The sequence below is a fragment of the Mus caroli genome, chromosome 7 (assembly GCF_900094665.2).
Source record: "Mus caroli chromosome 7, CAROLI_EIJ_v1.1, whole genome shotgun sequence".
Classification (NCBI taxonomy): Eukaryota; Metazoa; Chordata; class Mammalia; order Rodentia; family Muridae; genus Mus; species Mus caroli.
The window spans coordinates 127820264-127841724 of NC_034576.1; the positions used below are offsets into that span (position 1 = coordinate 127820264).

General features: G+C 46.8%; 1 protein-coding gene across 5 annotated transcripts in view; it reads left to right on the forward strand.

The window, feature by feature from the left end:
- The window catches only part of Kiaa0556 (KIAA0556 ortholog), a 169960-nt gene that overhangs the window by 99393 nt on the left and 49106 nt on the right, over window positions 1–21461 (forward strand). For all 5 annotated transcript variants that reach the window (XM_021167737.2, XM_021167736.2, XM_029479630.1 and 2 more), the window contains 5 exons: window positions 7915–8084; window positions 8727–8792; window positions 9967–10073; window positions 11777–11879; window positions 15184–15399. In XM_021167737.2, the coding sequence (XP_021023396.1) occupies window positions 7915–8084; window positions 8727–8792; window positions 9967–10073; window positions 11777–11879; window positions 15184–15399 (662 nt within the window). The remainder of the gene's footprint in view (window positions 1–7914; window positions 8085–8726; window positions 8793–9966; window positions 10074–11776; window positions 11880–15183; window positions 15400–21461) is intronic.

The following is a 21461-nucleotide window of genomic DNA, read 5'->3' on the forward strand; positions in this document are numbered from 1 at the left end:
CACTTGGGTTTTAGTTAAAAATCATCAAGTTGACAACTATCACAAGCAGAGTTGAACATCCCCAGCCAAGTTCCTTGGGACGCAATAGCAGGCTGGCCACTGGGGTGAAGCCATCCTTAGCCATTTGTCTGGCCACTGCAAGCTCACTGCAAAGCTGTGTACTTGCAGGCTCATGTGGCATAAATCTATCTGTGGCTCAGAAAGATATAACACCCATGAGGAAAGAGATGTCATTTCCGTCTAGACCCATAGTTGCCTTCCTTGAAAATCATACATCAGGGATGCAGGAAAAGATAGCAGCTGAAGAATGAATGTTCAAGTGAGATGGTTCAGCTTCCTTGTCAGCTTGACAGGACTGAGAATCACCTAGGAGACAAAATCTTCAGGCATCAGTGAAAGTGAGTGGGAGACGCACCCTGAATGGGGAGCAGCCCTACTCCAGGGGCTGAATGGGAAGGGAAGGGGACCTGAACACTTTCCTCTGGGACTCTTAACTTTGGGCACAGTGTTGACCACTGTCTCAGCTTCTGCTGCCACATCTCTATTATAATACACTGTTACCCTCCAACTGTAAGCCAAGATTCCTTGAGTTGCCTTTTTACTATGCATTTGTCAGAGCAGAGAGAAAAGCAATTATTATACAGGGCTGTAGGTAGCACCTGCCATGGAGAGACCCCAAACAAACTAGAGTATGCCTCAACAAGCCAGGCAAGCCAGTCATTGCTTATCCCTGCCTAATAATTTCTCTACCGTGACACGATCCCTTTGCTTTTGCCTCCTGAGTGCTGGTATCTCAACTTCTAGGAAATGCTGCAATATCCCATTACAGTGGGGCCTGCATTTAAGGTGGGGAAGTCTGTAGGCATGGGAGGAGTAGCCTCGTGTTAGGAGCCTCTTACAATGCTGCCAGGGTGGGTGGAGTTCAGCAGAGAGACTTGGTGCTTTAATGTGTCTCTCCCCATTTCCCACTTAGAGTTTGGGGATGAATGTGAGTGAGCATCTCCCACAGCTGTCTGGCAGTCTCTAGGCCCATGGACATGGGACAACAGAGGGAGGACTCACTGTGGAAGCTGGAGTACTTCTGTCAGATGAACTGTCAGTGCCACTTCCCACTGCAGACATTCATTGTCATATTGAGCTACAATTCTGAGGCTGCCCAGTAACAGGCTCTTTACAGATTTAGGTGGCTCTGTTTTCTGGAGGTTCACCCCATTTTCTTAAGGCACATCATCTGTAATGGTCTGACTAGAAAATGTCCCCTTGGTCACATTTGATTGGTCTGCAGCTATTTTAGGGGCTCTGGAAACTGGAAGGCAGGGCCTAGCTGAAGAACTTAGGTCTTTGGAGACTAGACAGGGCCCTTGCTGTGGCCTTCCCTCTCTCAGTGTTCCTTAGCTGCCATAAGGTAGACAGCTCCTCCCTGTCTCTCTCGCTGCCATGGTCTGCCTCCTGTGGGTTGGAACCAGTAGGACTGAGAACATGGGCTGGAGCTCTGGGGTATTTCCTCCTCTTCTTTCCTTAAGGTATCCATTTGGTCATGGCAACAAGAGAGCTGACTAGCGTAGCATATAACCACACAGGCTTCATTGTGGCTACTGGCTTGTGATTGCCACAATGGATGCTTGTTGATCTCACATTTCATCCATGCCACTGCAGTAGTTCCTGGGTGACCCTCAAAGCCGCTGGCATGTAGTTAGAGGCTCTTTGCTATGGTTCTGAATTAAAGCCTGTTGAGGCACAGCTGGTAGAGAGGCAGGTCACCTTGCTGTAGGTGCTTTGTGATGTATTGAATTCATGGCCAATCTCCTGAATGACGTACCTTTTGTGTTAGGTAAGAGAAGAAAACCAAGCACCAGGGAAGCGAAGGGAGTAGAGTTACTGGAAGAGGGATGGTTCTCCATCTAAAAAGAGCAGTTTGGGATAAATTAAAATGTGCAATTTGGCTTTTGCTAGTAGCTCAGATTTACAGAGTGAATAAATCCACTAGTCCCTGGATCCAAGATGAGAATAAATTCACCGTCTTGTGACATTCAGGCCAGTGTTGGTGCAAGTGAGAGATGAGGGCGTCCAAAAGAGTTAAAGGGTGGTTGCAGTGGGAGGAAGCACACAGAAAGTCGGTGGCCATCAGCAATGTGACTTGGGGGACTCTGTTCTGGACAGGCAGCAGCAGCTCAGCACTGGTGGGAGAGCTGCAGAGCCAACCTTCTCCTCAAGAATGGTGGCAATTTTAACCCCACCTTCTTAGCATAATCTGTCTAGAAAAGCACAAACAGCACCCGTGATCATGCTATGGAAGAATGTGCCAAAGCTGTCGTGCAGACAAACTGGTCCCTTTCCAGCTAGGTGATTGGCTTGTGCCTCTTGTCCTGGAAGCCTTCTAGCTCTCTCTAGGCCACAGATCCAGTACAGCCCCAGACCTCTGAACCTCAGAGGAGGAGCCCCATCTCTACAGGCTGTCTGTTATGAGCCAAGGGTCACCATGCAGCTTTTTTGGCACTGATTTTTGAGTGTTTTGGTCAGTGGATAGGGGGATGTGTTCAAGGCTATGAGAGTTTCAGTCTGCTTGCCCTGGCTGGCTTCCTGCCAACAAAAAGTTAACTGATGCTCACTGAGCTCTGCACAGCTCCTAGATGGTTATACACAGGAGCACCTGGAAGGCCAAGCAGCTGTGGGCTTGTCAGCTGCACTCTACTAGTTAGAGATGGTAGTCACAAACACTGAGATTTACAGGGCTTTGATAAGTTATCTTCTGTTGATGAAATGAGCCAATTGAAGCTAGATTAGATTAGATTAAATATAAGTTTATTGGGAAGCTTCTCTCGGATGAGTTCACTGGCCCTAAGAACCAAGGCCAGAGATGTCGCCAAGGGAAGAGATGGTGAGGGAGAAGAGAAAGAAAGGGTATGTGCATAGAGAGAGCAGAGAGAGAAGGTGAAGAGGAAACCAAAAGGTCTGGGTTATATGGGGAAGAGCTCTGGGGGAAGAGTAGCCCAGCCCCTGGGCTGGAAAATTCAGAGTTAGGAGTAGGTTGTGTCAGATAGGAACTGAGGAGCCTTGGAGCCTATGTGGGGCCTCAAGAGCCCAGCTGCAAGCTCCCCATCCTCCCACCAACCATGTTTAACCTTGCCGATCCATTCTAGCACCCTCCCCCCATCATCCTTCAGCATGCCAAGCTCTGCCTTCTTTAGGACCTTAGTACTTGTTACCTCTTGGTCTACAGTAGCCTACTTGTGTTGGTATTCATGGGTTTGCTGCCTCCAATCTCCTCTCAGGTGTCCTCTTCTCTGACTCTGCATCTTGAATGATGGATATGCCTACTTTCATCATGTCTAGCCCCTTCCTCTGTGCCTAATCTGTGTCTTCCCAAGCCAAGCACTGACTGTAAGGTCAGTGAAAGCTGGTGATAGCTGTCTCACCTACTGCCATTGCCTTGCACCCAGAGCAGTTACTCCCTTAACTAGGGAAGCCCACAGTATGGTGTGGGTCAGGAGCCTGCAATTCTGCACCTCTCACCAGACTGGGGATCCATTCCTGCTTCAGACACCCTGGAATCACAGCAAGTGTATGGGTTAGGATTTCCAGCCCAGAGAAGCCCAACACCATGGCCTTCAGTTTCCCCCTCATTGCTTCCTGCCTCCTGGCTATTGTAGATACAGGACCTTTGTACCGAGTGTAGTCATCACTACCCTTTACCCACCATATGTGTCTATGCCACCGTGCCTGGCTCCTATGGATTCCACAGAGATGCCACGTTCTCCAGCTTGCTCTTCTTTCTTTCTTTTCTTTTTTCTTCTTTCTTTCTTTCTTTTTTTTTTGGGGGGGGAAGCCTTTATCTCCATGAGGAGCCGAGTCCTATGTGGGGAATGCTGGCTAGCATTGAGAAGCACAGTGCCCGCCTCAGCTCCCCAGCATTTGCAATAACTCTGACGCTGGCTGACTGAGATGGGAGCGCTCCACCTTGGCTTACATTCCAGAAGGACCATCAGCTCTGCCAAGTTACTATCCAGTTGTGTAATCCAGATTGTCCGTTCTAGGACAAATACCTGAAAGAAAAGGTTGAGAGACAGAGAGGCTTTTTTGTCCAGTTTTAAAGGTTTTGGTTCCTGCTCACTTGGCTTCATGGCACACACACACACACACACCCTTTTAAGGAGGGACATCATGGTAGAAAGGTGGAGGTCTGTTGGCCTCATGGTGACTAGGAACCAGGCACAGTGGCATATACATGTACTCCTCTGGGAGGCTGAGGAATGTGACAGGTTCTGGGCCCATTTGGGTTATAAGGGGCCCAACAACAAACAAATCAAGGTAGGGGTCAAAGATGACATGTGCTTTTCAAAGGCTCTCCCTAGTGACCTAGTTCTCTACCTTCCACAGTGGCACTTCTCAGGAGTCCATTAAAAAATGTTTATCTAGGACTAGCACAATAGCTCAGGAGGTATTGAGAATTCAACAACCTGAACTCAATCCCCAGGACCCCCATATGGTGGAAGGAGAGAACAAACTGTCCTCTGATCTCTACAGTGCACTCACATACATATGCACACATCCATGCCTACACGTGCACCAATCATTCAGTCAATATGTAAATAAGCAAAATAAGAATGAGAATAAACTTTGTTAGGATTTGTTAATGCATTAATGGTCTGACCATGCTTGTCCTGTTATCCCTCATGCCCTGTTTTGGGTCAGGGTCTCTAATTGGTCTGCAACTTACCAAGTAGAGTAGACCAGCTGGCCAGCAAGCCCCAGGCATCCACAAGTCTCTGGCTCCCCAGCACTGGGTTTACAGTCTGATACTACCCTGCTCATTATTTTTAATTTTTTATTGTTTCTTTGTGAATTTCACATCATGCACACCAATCCCACTCATCTTCCCCCACATTCTACCCTTGCAACTTCTCCTCCAGCATAGACAAACAAATCTCATTATGAACAGGAGAGCTGGCCCTGGAGGTGGGGGTTGTAGGTAAGCCAGACCAACAAGTCATTGCAATAAACATTTGCAAGCAAAGAAGTGTGGACAAAAGAGTAGACTGTGGGACACACTGTGACACACTGCAGCTTTCATAATGTGCTGCCAGGCAAGGTTCACGGCCTGCTCTCCTGAGTGCTACAGCTGCTGAGAGTCAGAGGCAGCTCTCCTGCTCTCATGACCCCAGGGCCAGCTCTCCTGCCTGCCACAAATGGGAGGGGGAGGGAGGAGGAACATATCTCGTCCTTGTCCCTGCCACTACCCAGGAGATAGGTGGCCCCTGACTTTTTTTTTTTAGGTATTTATTTCATTTACATTTCCAATGCAATCCCAAAAGTCCCACACACACACTCCCCAACCTACTCCCCCACCCACCCACTCCCACTTCTTGGCCCTGGCGTTCCCCTGTACTGGGGCATATAAAGTTTGCACAACCAATGGGCCTCTCTTTCCACTGATGGTGACTAGGCCATTATCTGCTACATATGTAGCTAGAGACACGAGCTCCAGGGGGTACTGGTTAGTTCATATTGTTGTTCCACCTATAGGGTTGCAGATCCCCCCCCCCAGCTCCTTGGGTACTTTCACTAGCTCCTCCATTGGGGGCCCTGTGATCCTTCCAATAGCTGACTGTGAGCATCCACTTCTGTGTTTGCTAGGCCCCAGCATAGTCTCACAAGAGACAGCTATATCAGGTTCCTATCAGCAAAATCTTGCTAGTGTCTGCAATGGTGTCAGCGTTTGGAGGCTGATTATGGGATGGATCCCTGGATATGGCAGTCTCTAGATGGTCCATCCTTTTGTCTCAGCTCCAAACTTTGTCTCTGTAACTCCTTCCATGGGTGTTTTGNTCCCAATTCTAAGAAGGGGCAAAGTGTCCACACTTTGGTCTTTGTTCTTCTTGAGTTTCATGCGTTTAGCAAATTGTATCTTATATCTTGGGTATTCTAAGTTTCTGGGCTAATATCCACTTATCAGTGAGTACATATTGTGTGAGTTCTTTTATTTTTTTTACATGGATTCCAGGAATGGAACTTGGGTCCTTGTGCTTACATGACCCAAGTTAACTTAAGCACTTAACTGACTGAACCATTAACTATTTTGTTTGTTTGTTTGTTTGTTTGGATAGGTTTTTTGTTATTGTGGTTTGGTTTGGTTTGGTTTGGTTTGGTTTGGTTTGGTTTGGTTTGGTTTGGTGATGGGAATGATATTGAATCTGAAGATAGCTTAGGTCAGTAGGGACATTTTACCAATCTGAGTTCTTCGAGACACGAGCATCCAGTGCCACCCTCGGTCACCTTTAGATGTAGCGTTCTGACGAGCATGGTGGGAAAGTTGAGGGCCAGGGCAGGAAGCTAGTCAGCATCTGCCAGTATTTGCAAAGGACAAGCAAGTAGAGGGTACTTTTCCTCAGCCTGCACCAGGTCACATGCACACAGCTGCCCTGGTGTCCCCTTTGCCAGTCATCAGAACAGTGGCACAGTCTTTGTTATCTTGAGGTAGCTTACAGTGTGTGCAGGCTATGGGGGTTATGTACAAACACTGTACCTCTTATGTGTATAAAGCACCCTGGAACCCCAGGGTTTGCTCTTCTGGAATCAATCCCCCATGGATCAAGAGGACTGAGGGAAGACTCTGTCTATGTTTATTCCTTAACCTATTGGTAATAAGCTAGAGATAACATTCCTCTTTGCACTCTATAGTGGGAATTTTGGATTCCTTGAAAAACAAAGAAATATGTATTTTCATTTTAATCCCAGGTGTGGGATCTAGGGCTGCTTCAGACTGTCCACAGTGGCTGACTGTGATTTGCCTCTGCTCTAGCAGGGGTGTAATTTTTGCCAACTGCAATTGTGTAATGTTTGGAATTCTGGGGACTTTTCAGAGGGTATATAAATGCTAGGGTTCTGAGAGATAGGCTGTGGGTTGGTGATTGGTTGTTGTTGGTCATGGTTCGTTAAGTAGTCATGTGTGCAAAGAAGAAAAAAGAAGAAATTAGATATCTTGATAGCAAAGATCAAACTTGCCCCAAGGAACTCATTGGTCCTAGTCAGCAGGAAGTAGTTTAATGATAACATCACCTCTTTCCTTTCTATTGCTTTCCTTTCCTATCTAGGCTTAGGGATTGAAAAGGTGGGAAAGGGGTAAAAGAAAGAACCCACAAACTAGCAAAACAACCACCTGCAGCACTCAGTCCTACAACATGGATTTTCCAAGCATTTCGGTTGAGTAATTCCACAGTCCACCCATGAATTCTGGAGTATTTAGCATTAACATTAAACTGTTATATGTGCCCCAGGCTATATTTAGATTTATTTCCTTACTACTATAGCCCCACCCCCACCCCACCCCCACCCCTGCTCCCAGGCCACCCCCACTCCCACCCACCCCACCTCCATGCCAGTTGTGTGTGTGTATGTAAATGTGTGCATGTCCATGCAAATGCACTTGGCAGCCAGAGGTTGGCACTGGGTATCTTCTGTGGCATCTCCACCTTGTTGTTTGAAGCAGGGTCTTTCACTGACCACTTCAGCTGGACAGGCAGGCCAGCAAGCCTATAATTCACCTGTACAACTGGGGTATGGCTGTACATGACCATGTCCTTCTTTTTACATGCCTGGGGTCTGAACTCAGGTGCTCAGGGGTGTGTGTGTGTGTGTGTGTGTGAGAGAGAGATTGAGAGAGAGAGAGAGAGAGAGAGAGAGAGAGAGAGAGAGACTGGCCCTAGTCCTGAGGTGTCAATTGTAGCTACTTACTGCATTTGCCTGGGTAGTGTTAATCTAGAACAGGTCTTCAGGTTTCCTTCGTCCCTCAAGACCTTGGCATTTTTGAAGGAGTTACTCAGTTCTTTTACAGAGTTTCCCTCAATAGTATCTAATGCACTTTCAAGCTGTTTCTGAGAACGCAAGCTCAAGAACATCTCTGTCTTCTTCCTGCAGGATCTGGAAGCCGGAGAGATAGACCCTTGTCAGCAACCCGCAAAGCATATGCAGCTGAGGACCGAGAGGAGGATGCCTCGGCTGTGCTGAAAGCCATCCAGGTGGAGAACGCAGCTCTGCAACAGGTCTTCCTCAGCCAAGATCCTGAGCTACATACCAGTCCACAGCAGGTGGGAGCACTGTGGAGTAGGGGGATCTAAGGAGGGACTGGGGACACTCAAGGACAAGGCAATGTTTGAGCAACAGCCCTCTGACTGCAGACTGCATTTGAGGGACTGCTTATAGTCAGCTGCTCTTCATCTATCCAGAGCCCACTCAACCACCATCTTAGAGCTTCTGGGTTATTTCTAACAGCTAAGTACTGACCTGTGACTCACTAGTCATTTCCCTGCCAACTTGGGATGGCTTAGGCCTGTACTACAAAAAGACCAGGCCAGCGTGTGGTTGAATGAACAGTGTGTGGCTCTCAAACTGGTCCCAGAATGTGATCCACAGGGTCCCTACTGCTCCCCTGGCCTACTTCCCTCATTCATGCAAACGCACAGACATAAAGTAACAAACTGGAAGGTCCGGGATGGGGTAGAGCAGGGTCCCGGAGAAGTTGAGAGCTTACATACTCCTCAGCATGTTGCACAGCCCCTGGCCACCTGCTGAGACCCCTGGCCTGTCCCACTAGAAGCTCATGGTGATTCTGCCTGGATCACATATGTGGGCATGAGGAAAGGGGCCCTGCTTCTCTGCCCTCCTTCTGTGGGAGGAATGCACAGCAGTGGCTTTGTTCCTTCCTATGTCATCTGATACTGTCTTTGCAGGAGACCAAGGAACCACCAGCAAAATCCTGGTCCAGTCTGCTGAAGGCCAAGGAGGACATCCCTGAGGTCAGTATGAGGCTGAGCCCAAACCAGCTGGACATAGATTTAACATCCCCATCCATACCCTATACACACAGTGACCATCGGGAGCTTCTTTGCTGCCTGAGCACTGGCTTTCTACCCATTTCACAGATGTGGAAGTTGGGCTTGAGGGACTTGGCCAAATTTGCAAATTGAAGCTAGAGTCCAGCCAGGCCTGCTGACTTGTTCCTTTTCCATTTCTATTTTCCAATGAGAGAACACTAAGATAAGTAGATCTTAGTTTTGAGAATAAGTAAGTTCTATCTATCTGCCCAGGCCAGCAAGGCATAAAGTAAGTGAACTAATAAAGCACCCAGAAGATGTCTTATAGCCCACAGGTTCCCTGGGTTCTGAGTACAGAGAATCCACAGCTGTAAGGGCCTCACTGGTAGTCACTGGAGCCAATAGACACATGGGGACAGAGTGCCTGGGAATGAGCCATGCTTTCTCTGGCAGGTGGCCTCAGGTTGCTACCTGGAAGGTGAACTGGGAACAGCTGGAGGTGGCAATGAGCTAGCTGAATTAAGGACCAGAAAGGAAAAAAAAAAAAAAAAAGGACCAGAAAGAAACCCAGTGTGATGGATGGGCTACTGGCAAAAGGGAACAAACCCCAGAGTCCCCAAATGAGTTTTTTTCTTTCCCAGTTGCCTTTGTCCTACTGCATAGCAGTCATCTTGGGCAGTAGCCAGTCATTATTTCTGACCACCCTGTGATCCAGGGTTCCTGAGGAGCCTGACCCCTGACCCCCACAAGTGTCCAGCTATGACAGTCTCTTGTAGACAAGATTCAGATCCCATTCCAGTATAGCTGACAGAGGAGAAAGAAGGAAACTCAGAGAATCACTGGTGAGTCTGTGTGCAGTCTGATCTCTTAGGAGGAAACTGAACCCAGGTGGGTTGAAGTAGTGAGTGGTCAGGTGACAGAAGGGTTCAGTAGCTTATAGAAGCTTTATTTCCCAGAACGCCCCCTGGTCAGTGACCTGAGAATACATGAGGAATTCTAAGCTGACCCTCCCCAAGCTGGCACTGTCACCTTTGTGCCCCATATATACCTGGTGGAACAAGGTACCTGAGAAGCCCATGCTTTGACCATTGCCCTGTTAGGTGTCGGGCTGCAGGGTTCCCTTGGAGATCTATCTAATCAGCTTTTTTGCCCTCAGCTGCTTCCTGTCACTCCAGTGACCACCAATCCTGAGCTGTGCAGGGCAGCAGGGGGAGCCAAAGCTGTCAGCCAAGCCATGGACGGAATGAGCCCTTTGGGAAGCAGGTACTGTCTAAGGCTGATGTAGAGCCTAATTCAGATGACCCACAGTAGCGGCCATGAGGGTCTCATTAACCATGGCCTTTCTTGTTGCTTTAGTCATTTTTGCTTTGACTACAAAGAGTTGAATTGGTGCACAGTTTCAGAAGTATCCTTTCACTGTGGCAGGAAGGTTGTGACAGGAGAGAAGTTTCTGTCATAATAGCCAAGAAGCAGAAACAATTGTTTGAAGGAGTCAGGCAAGCTAACTACCCAGAGGACACTTCCCCAGGGACCCTGCCTCCCACTTTTTACCACTTTCCACTGCTGTCTTCCTATCAGAGATTCCTCGTGGGTGCTTGACTGGGGCAGAGCTCTTGTGGGCTAATCCCATCTAGAAATGCCTCAAACAGAAGCCTTGAGGTATGCCTTACTCAGTTTCTTAGCTGTTTTCAATCCTGTCCAGTGATCCTGTCCAGCTGTCCCATCATGTTATTCTGGAGCATTTTGACTATCAACTTTAGAGTCCCGCCCTCCCCTCAGTCCCCCAGCCCCAGAGCATAAAAACACTGATATAGTACCCCACATAGCTTGGGAGAGAGTCTAAACTTACTTGTCACAAGAGTGACTCAAAGCATCAGTCTCCTCTGAGATTCTTTGTCTTTGTCAAACCCTAAAATTACCAAGTGTTAATAGCAAAATAGACTCCTGATCTTCAGGGGAAAACGACCTCCAGAAAGCATACCAGTGTAGCCTGCAGTGCCACATATGTCTTGGCACATAGGCATACTCCCGGGGCTGTTGTGCAGGCATATGCATGTTGCAGACTGTACAAGTGCTTGGAATGCGAGTAGGAGGAGACTGCAGTGACATCTGAATATTGGTCACTAAGTGGCACAACCTGAGGGATCATGCCAGAAGGGGGCAAGGCTCTCATAACTCCATTGCACAGAGTGGGATGTGATAGCCAAGCCATATGGCTTCCAGTTCTCAGTCCATCCCCCAGGGAGCTCCTGTTCACAGTGTGTAGAAAGACTAGATGGCTCAAGGCACAGCTTTCCATTCCTGCATGTTTGCAGATCCTAGATGGAAACTGCTCCACTTCACCACAGCCATAAATCAGAGCTCTCTCGGTTTCCAGCCTCAGGGCTGGTTTGCATCTGACAGCTCTGCAGCAGGCAGCACTAGCCAAAGACTGCCCTCTTCATCACAAGCCCACAGTCCTCTTCATCACTGGAATCCTCTGTGCTTTAGGGCTCTGCACCTGTGGTGTGCATAGCATCTGTAGCAAAGGGAATGGGTGGGTCTCTAAGCCCGAGGTTGGCAGTTTTTGTGAAGGGCCTGTTGGGAAATCCTACAGCCTTAGCAGTTGGGGGTTTTGTTATTTGTTGTTACTAGTAACAGTGCTTAAAACACATAAAAGCCATTCTTAGATGCCAGGTCATACAAAACAGGCTGTGGGCTAGGCAGCCCTTAGTAAAGCTGACTCCTTGCTCTGTCTGTGATTAAGTTCTTAGTCAGCTGGCTTCTCTGCTTGGGCTGTGATTTCATTACTAATTGTCCAGCTGTTTATAAAGAGAGAGGACATCCATTCATGCCCTTGAGCTCTCTGCAGGGTACAGACAAGCTTTCAAGTGGGTACTAAAGACCCTGTGGTCTCTTTCGTGGGACTATTCCCTTGTGTGTGTTCTTTATTATTGCCTCTTTGCTGAAACAAAATCCCTTTTCAGACAGCAGCATAAACGTGTGGGAGTCTTGCAGACTATGGAAAGTGACACTGCCCATCTCAGCCAGGTGGCTATACCAACAGAGAAGCCAGTACCAAATTCAGAGGTGAGACCCTATACTCATGGGAACAGTCCAGTAAACTAACATTGCTCTGAAAGCAAAGGGCCCCTTGGAGCAGTCAATTCTGGTTAGTGGTGATGACTGTGATGATGGTCATGTCAACATCTTCCTACCAAGTCAGATACATGATTGAGCAATAGAATCAAAAGAAGAAAGGCGTTGGCCAGAAGAAGTTCCTGGCAAAAGAAAATGTAAATAACCCACAAGCCCACAGGACAATATCCAGTGCTACCCATAGACAAGAACAGACACCAAGCTTGGTGGGTGTGGTGACAAATGTTTGTAATTGGTAGGCTTTTGAACTAGAAGCCAACCTGGACTCTATAACAATAAACAGAAGGAGACAAAAAACATAAAACCTTAGGGCTGGTGAGATGGCTCTGCAGGGGAAGGTGCCTGTTGCCAAATCTGGTAACCCAAGATGGCTGCCAGAACTCGCAGTAGAAGGAGAGACCTGACTCCTGAAAGTTGAGCTGGCCTCTGGCCTCCTCATAGGCACACACATGTCATGCACACCGAGTAAATAAGCAAATGTGAAAATGTAATTATATAAAGTTAGCTGTAGATACTGGTAGTAACCTTCCAGTGCAGTGTGATGTTACTGCTATGAGCAGGTTAGCGGGTTGTTACATGGATGCAGTCATCTTAGCTCTGTGCACAACACAGAATGGTGACGCGTGCTACTCAGAGCCTGACACGGAGTAGGAAGAACCCATAAATACTAGTTTCAAAGTCCATCTTTGAGAAAACTCAAAGCTCCTGCCCTACCTCCACCCCCACCCCAGCGTGGAACAGCTGCCTCTTTAACTAAGGAGATTCACTATGAGTTATGACTTGGTCCACATTAGTAAGAGCCCATATAGATTAAGTTTCTGTATAGGAAACAGAAAATCCAGGGCAAGGTGACTTACATTACAAATAGAAACAAATTTCAGGCACTGGGCACTAAAAACACTGAGGGTGGGCTGGTGGGCACTGCATCCTGCAGCCAGCTAAGCCTCCACTTGGGTCTCCATGGAGTTATTTGCACCCCTGAGCTCCATCCCAGTATTGGCCCCACCTCTGCTCTTCCTAATAGTTGCAGAAGCTTCCAGCAATGTCTGTGAGAAGAGCATGCCTCCATAAGCCTGGGACAACAAACCCCTCCTTACCAGTGCTCCATGGGAAAACACACACTGATTGCTTAGGAAAGGGCTAGCCTGCTGTACCATAACCTCATGACCAAGGGAGGATATGTGGTAAAAGGCTAAGCAAGAGGAAAACCAAGTGGTCTCAGTGAGGGGGCCAGTGAGTGGCAGGAACCATTGCTGGCCTAGCCTCAGCCTCTGTCTACCTGGGATACTCACAATGGTGACACTTCTCAGTTCATACTCTGGCCTCTGCATTTAGAATTTCCATGCAGGAATTGTGTGTTTCAGATTCCACTGGGCAGGGGGTCCTCAGTCCTTTGCAGGCAGTTTTCCTTTCATCTAGCTTCCTTGCTCCCCTTGAACCAGAAAACAAACTTACTTGGCCACATAATACTCCACCAAGCTTAGGCTCAGGAGCCAACCAACACCAGAGTCAAGCTGGTCAGTTCTGCAAGCCTGGGACTCAGGCCCAGGGCAGCCAAGGGCCTGGCTAGGGCCTTCATACTGAGAAGGACAAGGGAGCGCTGGGATTTTACAGTTCAGGTAATCCAACCTGACGCTATTCTCCTGCCAGGAGCTCCAAGCTGACCTGTTCTTACACCACCGCCCCCATCTCCATTCCCATTCTCCTTGTGTGGCAGTCAGCTTGTCCAAGCCCGTGCTGGGAGTGCTCACATGTCTCACTGGCTATTAATTAAAAAAATAAGTGGGGACCAGTTGCTGTTCATTTACTCAGCTCCCTGCTCACAGAACCGTTGCAGACACCGATGCTAATTAACAGAGGGCCGGTGCATGCAGGGAAACGCACCATTTGATGAGTGGCTGATCCGTGGTGACCAGTGCTACAGTTAGGCCCTGAGGGCCTCTAGGAAGCCATAGCACAGAGTTGCTCTTTATTGATGGCATTCACGCACGCTCCCAGAACCAGACAGCCTCACCAGGAAAGAGGGAGGCTTTAAAAATCAGTGAAGGAGAGCCAGGAATTGAGCCCATTTCGGCCTGAGCACACATGGGGCTCTCTGTGTGTGTGTGTGTGTGTGTGTGTGTGTGTGTGTGTGTGTGTGTGTGTGTTGGGGCCTTGCTTAACCCCCAGACTGGTACCTCATGTAGATAGTCGCATCCTGTTTTCCCCCTGCCAGGCTGGGAATGTCAAGTGACTGGCCAAGTCAGGGGAACTTTGGTACATGCTGTCATACTACACTTGGTGCATACGCTGGCAGCTTAAGCAGCAGACTGATCTTTCTCATAGCTACAAAGATGGCAAGTCCAAGGTCAAGGTATTGCCTGGCTGATTTCTTCTCGGGCGCCACTCCTTGCCTTGCAAGTGGCGGCTTCCTCAGTGGGCTTACATACTCAGTCTTTCCTGTGTGTGTTCCTGGGGCTTCAGATTTCCTCCTTTTATAAGGCCTCCAGACATATGAGAAGGGGGCCCTCCCCAGCAGCCTCATTTGTTTTAATCACCTCTTAAAGGCCCTGACTGCAAACAGTCATACCTTGGGACCTGGCCATTAGGGTTTCAGCAGTGGGGTTTGGGGGAACCCAGGCTACCTGCTATCTTCAGATATTACAGCATGCCCCTGGGCCATGAATACTGCAGAAGGGCAAGAAGTGTATGTTCAGGCAGAATACAGTCTTTTACAATATCTTTTTTTCATTGGAAGGCCTCATAGTGGGATACTTAGTAAGTAGTGGTGGCACAGTTATTGTATATATCCTTGTTTATGTTTATGGCATTATGTATTCTAGGCAAGTGCTTTATCCTGAGCCACACCCAACCCAATCCCTATGTTTTACCTATAATTTTAAATACTTATGTTTTATTTTGTGTGTGTGTGTGTGTGTGTGTGTGTGTGTAAGTTAGAGAACATCTTGCAGGTCAGTTCTCCTTTTCTCCCATAGGTTTGGGTATCAAACTTGGGTTGTCATATTGGCAGCAACTATCTTTACCCACTGAGCCATCTCTCCAGTGCACTCCCTGTTTTAGACACTACAAATAGGAGCTCTTGCTAGCCTCACAAGAGCCACAGTGGGCAAGTGCTCTGGTTCTCTGCAGAGCCATGGTGGGGACTGAGGCACCATGAGGCTGGATGCTGGATGAAGGCCCTGGTGGGTAGAAGCACTAAATTCAGGCTTGCTGCCCTTTGGTATTTTCTCTTCAGGAAAAGTGGAAAGCAAGAGTAGATGAGATCGAAGATGCCATCTATGTGACTATGGAAATCCTGTCTAACTGGGGCAATTCATCATGGGTGGGTCTCACAGAAGTCCAGTTCTTTGATCTGAACAACATAAAGCTTTATGTCTCACCTCATGATGTGGACATCCGGAATGCAGTGTTGCCAGGCGAACTGGGGTGCCTTGTCAACAGGGACTTAGTGGTAAGTGATGGGTTACTGGGCTTGGTTCTGCTGTGTATTTTGGTGTGTGTTCTCTGCACCAATGAGGGTGTAGTTTGGGCTTGGGGAAGAATGCTATCATCAACCCTTCTTTCTCTGTAGCCAAGTGAGGAGGAGCCTTTAGGAATGGTACCCTCTGAGGCACCAGTGTGTTTCTTCCTGAGGTCTTGCCTAAATAGCTGCTCTATATTCTACTGTGACTATTAAACATAGGCCACTAGGTGTCACTAAGGCCAGTGTCATTGTTTTGTAGATAAAGAAACTAAGTTGGAGATGGGCATGCAAGTGGCCAGGGTCACACAGAGAAAGCTTGTGGGACCAAGTTCACACACTGCAGCCTGGTCTACACACTGTGCTCACAGCGGCTCAGGGTGCTTCTTCTTGAACCATGGCTCCATACCCAGCGGACTTTGAATATATTTTCCTTTAGATAGTCAATAGAGGTTATTTTTATAAGCAGAGGTATTTTCCCTTGTTTCCATCTTTTGGCTAATTTTTGTGGGTTTTGTTTGTTTGCTTGTTTTTAAGACAAGCTCTTGCTTTATTGCCTGGGCTGTCTATGAGCTCACTGCAGAGCCTAGAATAACTGTGAACAAACAGTCCTCCTCCCTCTGATTCCCTAGTTCTGGTGTCATAGGTACAAACCACGATGCTTGCTTCTTCACATCACTGTCAAGCTAGCAGCACATCTAGCTATATGGCCTTCCTGTGCTGTGTCAGGCTCCACTCCAGATTGCCTTGGAAGAGCCTGTGAACCAGAGAGCAGAACAGGGGAGGGGACAGGTCACAGGTGCTCTTCTGTATCTAAAGCCATGTCACAACCCGGATGATGTATTCTCCTGTGCTGGTTGGCTGTTTTTCAACTTGACACAAGCTTAGGAAGAGGAACCTCAATTGAGAAAAATGACTCCTTCAGATTGGCCTGTAGGCAAATCTGTGTGGTATCTTGATTAGTGATTGATGTGGATGGGCTGGACCCTCCCTTGGGCAAGTAGTCCTAAGCAGTATAAGAAAGCAGGCTGAGGAGGCCATGGAAAACACACTGAAGGCCTCTGCTCCAATTCTTGCTTCAGAGTTCCTGCACTGAGTTTCTTTCCTGGCTTTCCACAAAGATGGACTATGATCAGGTCTTGTACATCAAATATATATACCCTTTCCTTCCCCAAGTTGGGTTTGATCAGTGTTGTATCAAAGCCACAGAAACCTAACTAGACCACCCCCCCCAATTAATATTGTTTCCTTAAAGTACTAAAAATGAAAAGAGCTGCTACACACTCAGGCCTTACCTTGGGCCAGGTACAGCTCTAAGTGCTTCTTCTAAGATCTTAATGTCCCTAACTACAGACTGGAGATGCAGACAGACTGAGGTCCAAAGCCAGCTCACAGCCTCTGCCCACAGATGACTCCCTTAGCTTTGACTTGATTTCTTGTCTATCAGGGGAGCATGATACTGCATACCTAGTCAGTGCTGGAAGGGCCATGTAAACATGGATGGGGTGATCACATCAGGCCCTCAGTTAAACAGGAAGGGGGGGCTTTAAAATTCTCAGCTGTTGCTCCTTCTGTGTGATCTTAGAAAACTTACCTGCTATCTCTGAGAGTCTGCTTTCTGCTCTCTTTAAAATAGGAGATGGGAGGTAAATTAATCCGTTAAAAACTTTAGATTTTCAGCAGTAGAAACTGAGTTTGGCCCACTTTAGCATATTTTTAAGATTTACTTTTATTTTATGTGTATGAGTATTTGCCTTTTTTCCTGTATATGTACCAAGTGTGTGCAGTGCCTGCACCAGATCCGGTGGAACTAGAGTAACAGGTGTTCTGAACCACCATGTGGATACTAGGAACCAACCCCAGGTTTCTGCAAGAGCAACAGTGCTTTTAACTGCTCAATTATCTCTGCAGTCCCACTTGAGCATATATTTTTAAAAGACATTTGTTATAGTCAGGCAGCATAGTAGCAGGCATTTGTAGACCTGGTATTCAAGAGGAGGCTGAGGCAGGAGGATCAGGTATTTGAGGCTATTCTTGCAGTACCTTGTCTCTCACTCAAAAAATAAAGGAAAAAACAAACAAACAAACAAACAAACACCCCAAGGCTTGGGTACCACCTAGTAGTAGTATATTTCTTATCTAGAATGACCTGGGTCCTATGTTCTATCTACAGCTCTACCAGAAAGGAAGAGCAAGAGGAAAGACTGGAGGAAGGGAGGCCACTGCAGCCAGGCATGTGATGGCACATGCTTTTAATCCCAGCACTCAGGAGGCAGAGGCAGGCTAATCTTTCAGAGTTGGAGGCCAGCCTGGTCCAGCAGTGGCCCCCTGTACTAGACAGGCTAAGACCCCAGTAGCTGCTTGGTCCTGCAACTGTTTGCCACAGTAGTCCCAGTTGGATGCAGAGTGCCTGAAGAATTCCTAGAGGGTCAGGGGTCTTCTTAAGTCCTGCTGGAAGACTGCAGAAGCTGTGTTCAGTGAAGGATGGAGGCAGCTTCAGGATATGCACTCATCAGCGAGAGCAATAGTGAGCTAATGAGGGAAGCAGGCAGGATGGCCTGATCCTCAGATTTCATTGTATATCTTGGGACCCCACTTTGGGGAGAGTCTTTCTCTTCAGCTAATCCTTCCTAGAAGTACTCTCACAGAAAAATAACAACAAATAACAGTTGCCTTTTGTCCTTGTGTGGATGGGGCCAACAGTACCCTGTCTTCCCCCTGCTTCCTTCTTCAGTACCCACCTCCATCGGCCCCATATCTCTGCTCACACTGATTCAAATCATCTATGTTTGGATTTCAGCCCAAGTATCACTTTCTCAGCAAGGCTTCCCTGCCTACCGGGTGGGGAACCCTGTCCCTCCTGCACAGTCACTGTGGTGTCGTTTTTTTATTCTCCTCAGAGCCTGTCTCACCAGAACACACACTCCTGTACCTGGGCTTATCTGCCTCCCCCATTTAACTGATAAGCACTTGTCTGTCCTTGGCCACACCATATCCTCAATACATAAGATCACATGCTGCACAGATTTAAACTTTTTATTTGGAAATGATTGTAGACTCAGAAAGTTGTAAAAATGATGTAGAAAAAAAAAAAAAGACTATCAATAGAGAAAAAAAAATCAATGGAACCAAAGTTGGTTCTCTGAAAGGATCAACAAAATCAAAAACCTTTAGTTAGACAACGAAGGAGGAAGCAAAGTTTTCAATGAATATACAGGGACTATCACTACTTAACTTACAGAAACAAGGATTATCAGACTGTATGCCAACAAGTTAGATAACCTACATGAACTGTATAAATGCCAAGGAGGGCAAATTACCAAAACTGACTCAAGATGAAATGGAAAATCTGAAAAGACCAATCCAAAGAAAAGAAAGAAATTGAACTGATTATCAAAAAACCATATGGGAAGCCTGGGTGAAATGGTGCCCCTAGTGAACCCTGACAGATATTTAAAGAATGAGCATTTGACAGTCCCTTCAATATTATAAAATATAGAAGAAGAGGGAGCATATCCCCAGTGGATTCTCTAAAGCCATATTCCTGAAACCAACAGAAACATCAGAACAGGAAACTGCATGCCAGTGAGTACACAGGAAGATACTCAGCACATATTTTTGACACCTCGAATGAAGGCCACAGTGGAACCCAGTCATATCCACTGGGATGGCCAGAAAAATGACAAATCTATTGAAAGTGAATAGACCAGCCACTGCAAGGGAACAGTGTGTCAATTCTTTAGAAAGTAAGGAACAGAGCTACTCTGTGGCCTAGAAGTTCCACTCCTGGGTATATAACCAAGTGATGTGCACATCCAAAAAAAAAAAAGGAATGGAATCTCTTGATAGAAGATGGAAATAACCCAGCAACACAGGCTGATGGACGGAAAATTGAAAGGTGATGTCACCATACAATAGACAAAACTCAGCTGTGAGAGGGAATGAAGTACTAGTACAGGCTACACATGCATGGTGAACCTTGAAAGCTAAGTGCTACAGCAAACAGTCTAAACAGATCCACAGATACAGGAGCAGGGCATGGGAGTGCATGGCTAATGGGTGCCGCGCTCCACAGTGTGAAGTGAAGTATGCTAAGCAAAGATGGTGATGCTAGTTGTGTAGCCTGTGAATATGCTGGGAAATCATGGATTACACACTTGAAAATTGTGAGTTTTTTCCCCTGTGCCCATATGTTCGAGGCTCTTCTCCACTTTCTCCTCTATAAGTTTCAGTGTATCTGGTTTTATGTGGAGGTCCTTGATCCACTTGGACTTGAGCTTTGTACAAGGAGATAAGAATGTGTCGATTTGCATTTTTCTACATGCTAATCGCCAGTTGAGCCAGCACCATTTGTTGAAAATGCTGTCTTTTTTTCCACTGGATGGTTTTAGATCCTTTGTCAAAGATCAAGTGACCATAGGATTTGTTTCTGGGTCTTCGATTCTATTCCATTGATCTACCTGCCTGTCACTATACCAATACCATGCAGTTTTTTTTTGTTTTTTTTTGTTTGTTTGTTTGTTTGTTTTTTATCACAATTGCTCTGTAGTACAGCTTGAGGTCAGGCATGGTGATTCTATCAGAGGTTCTTTTATTGTTGAGAATAGTTTTCACTATCCTAGGGTTTTTTGGTTATTCCAGATGAATTTGCAAATTGCTCACCAATGGCTTGTGCTGTAAAATCAAGAAATGACAAATGGGACCTCATAAAATTGCAAAGCTTCTGTAAGGCAAAAGACACTGTCAGTAAGACAAAAAGGCAACCAACAGATTGGGAAAAGATCTTTTCCAATCCTATATCTGATAGAGGGCTAATATCCAAAATATACAAAGAACTCAAGAAGTTAGACCCCAGAGAAACAAATAACCCTATTAAAAATGGGGTACAGAGCTAAACAAAGAATTCTCAACTGAGGAATACTGAATGGCTGAGAAGCACCTAAAAAAATGTTCAATATCCTTAGTCATCAGGGAAATGCAAATCAAAACAACCCTGAGATTCCACCTCACACCAATCAGAATGGCTAAGATCAAAAACTCAGGTGACAACAGATGCTGGCGAGGATGTGGAGAAAGAGGAACACCCCTCCATTGCTGGTGGGATTGCAAGCTGGTACAACCACTCTAGAAATCAGTCTGGTGGTTCCTCAGAAAATTGGACATAGTACTACCTGAGGACCCAGCAATACCACTCCTGGTCATATACCCAGAAGATGCTCCAACATGTAATAGGGACACATGCTCCACTCTGTTCATAGCAGCCTTATTTATAATTGCCAGAAGCTGGAAAGAACCCAGATGTCCCTCAACAGAGGAATGGATAAAGAAAATGTGGTACATTTACACAGTGGAGTACTACTTAGCTATTAAAAACAATGAATTTATGAAATTCCTAGGCAAATGGGTGGACCTGGAGGATATCATCCTGAGTGAGGTAACCCAAACACAAAAGAACACACATGATATGCCCTCACTGGTAAGTGGATATTAGCCCAGAAGCTTGGAATACCCAAGATACAATTTACAAGCCACATGAAACTCAAGAAGAAGGAAGACCAAAGTATGGATACTTCAATCCTTCTTAGAAGGGGGAACAAAATACCCATGGAAGGAGTTACAGAGACAAAGTGTGGAACAGAGACTGAAGGAATGGCCATCCAGAGACTGACCCACTTGGTGATCCATCCCATATACAATCACCAAACCCAGACACTGCTGTGGATGCCAACAAGTGCTTGCTGACAGGAGCCTGATATAGCAGTCTTCTGAGAGGCTCTGCCAGTGCCTGACAAATACAGAAGTATTTGCTCACAGCCATCCATTGAATGGATCACAGGGTCCCCAATGAAGGAGCTAGAGAAAGGACACAAGGAGTTGAAGGGGTTTGTAGCCCCATAGGAGGAACAATAATATAAACTAACCTGTACCCCCAGAGCTCCCAGGAACTAAACCACCAACCAAAGAGTACACATGGTGGGACTCATGGCTCCAGCTGCATATGTAGCAGAGGTTGGCCTAGTCGGTCATCAATGGGAGGAGAATCCCATGGTCCT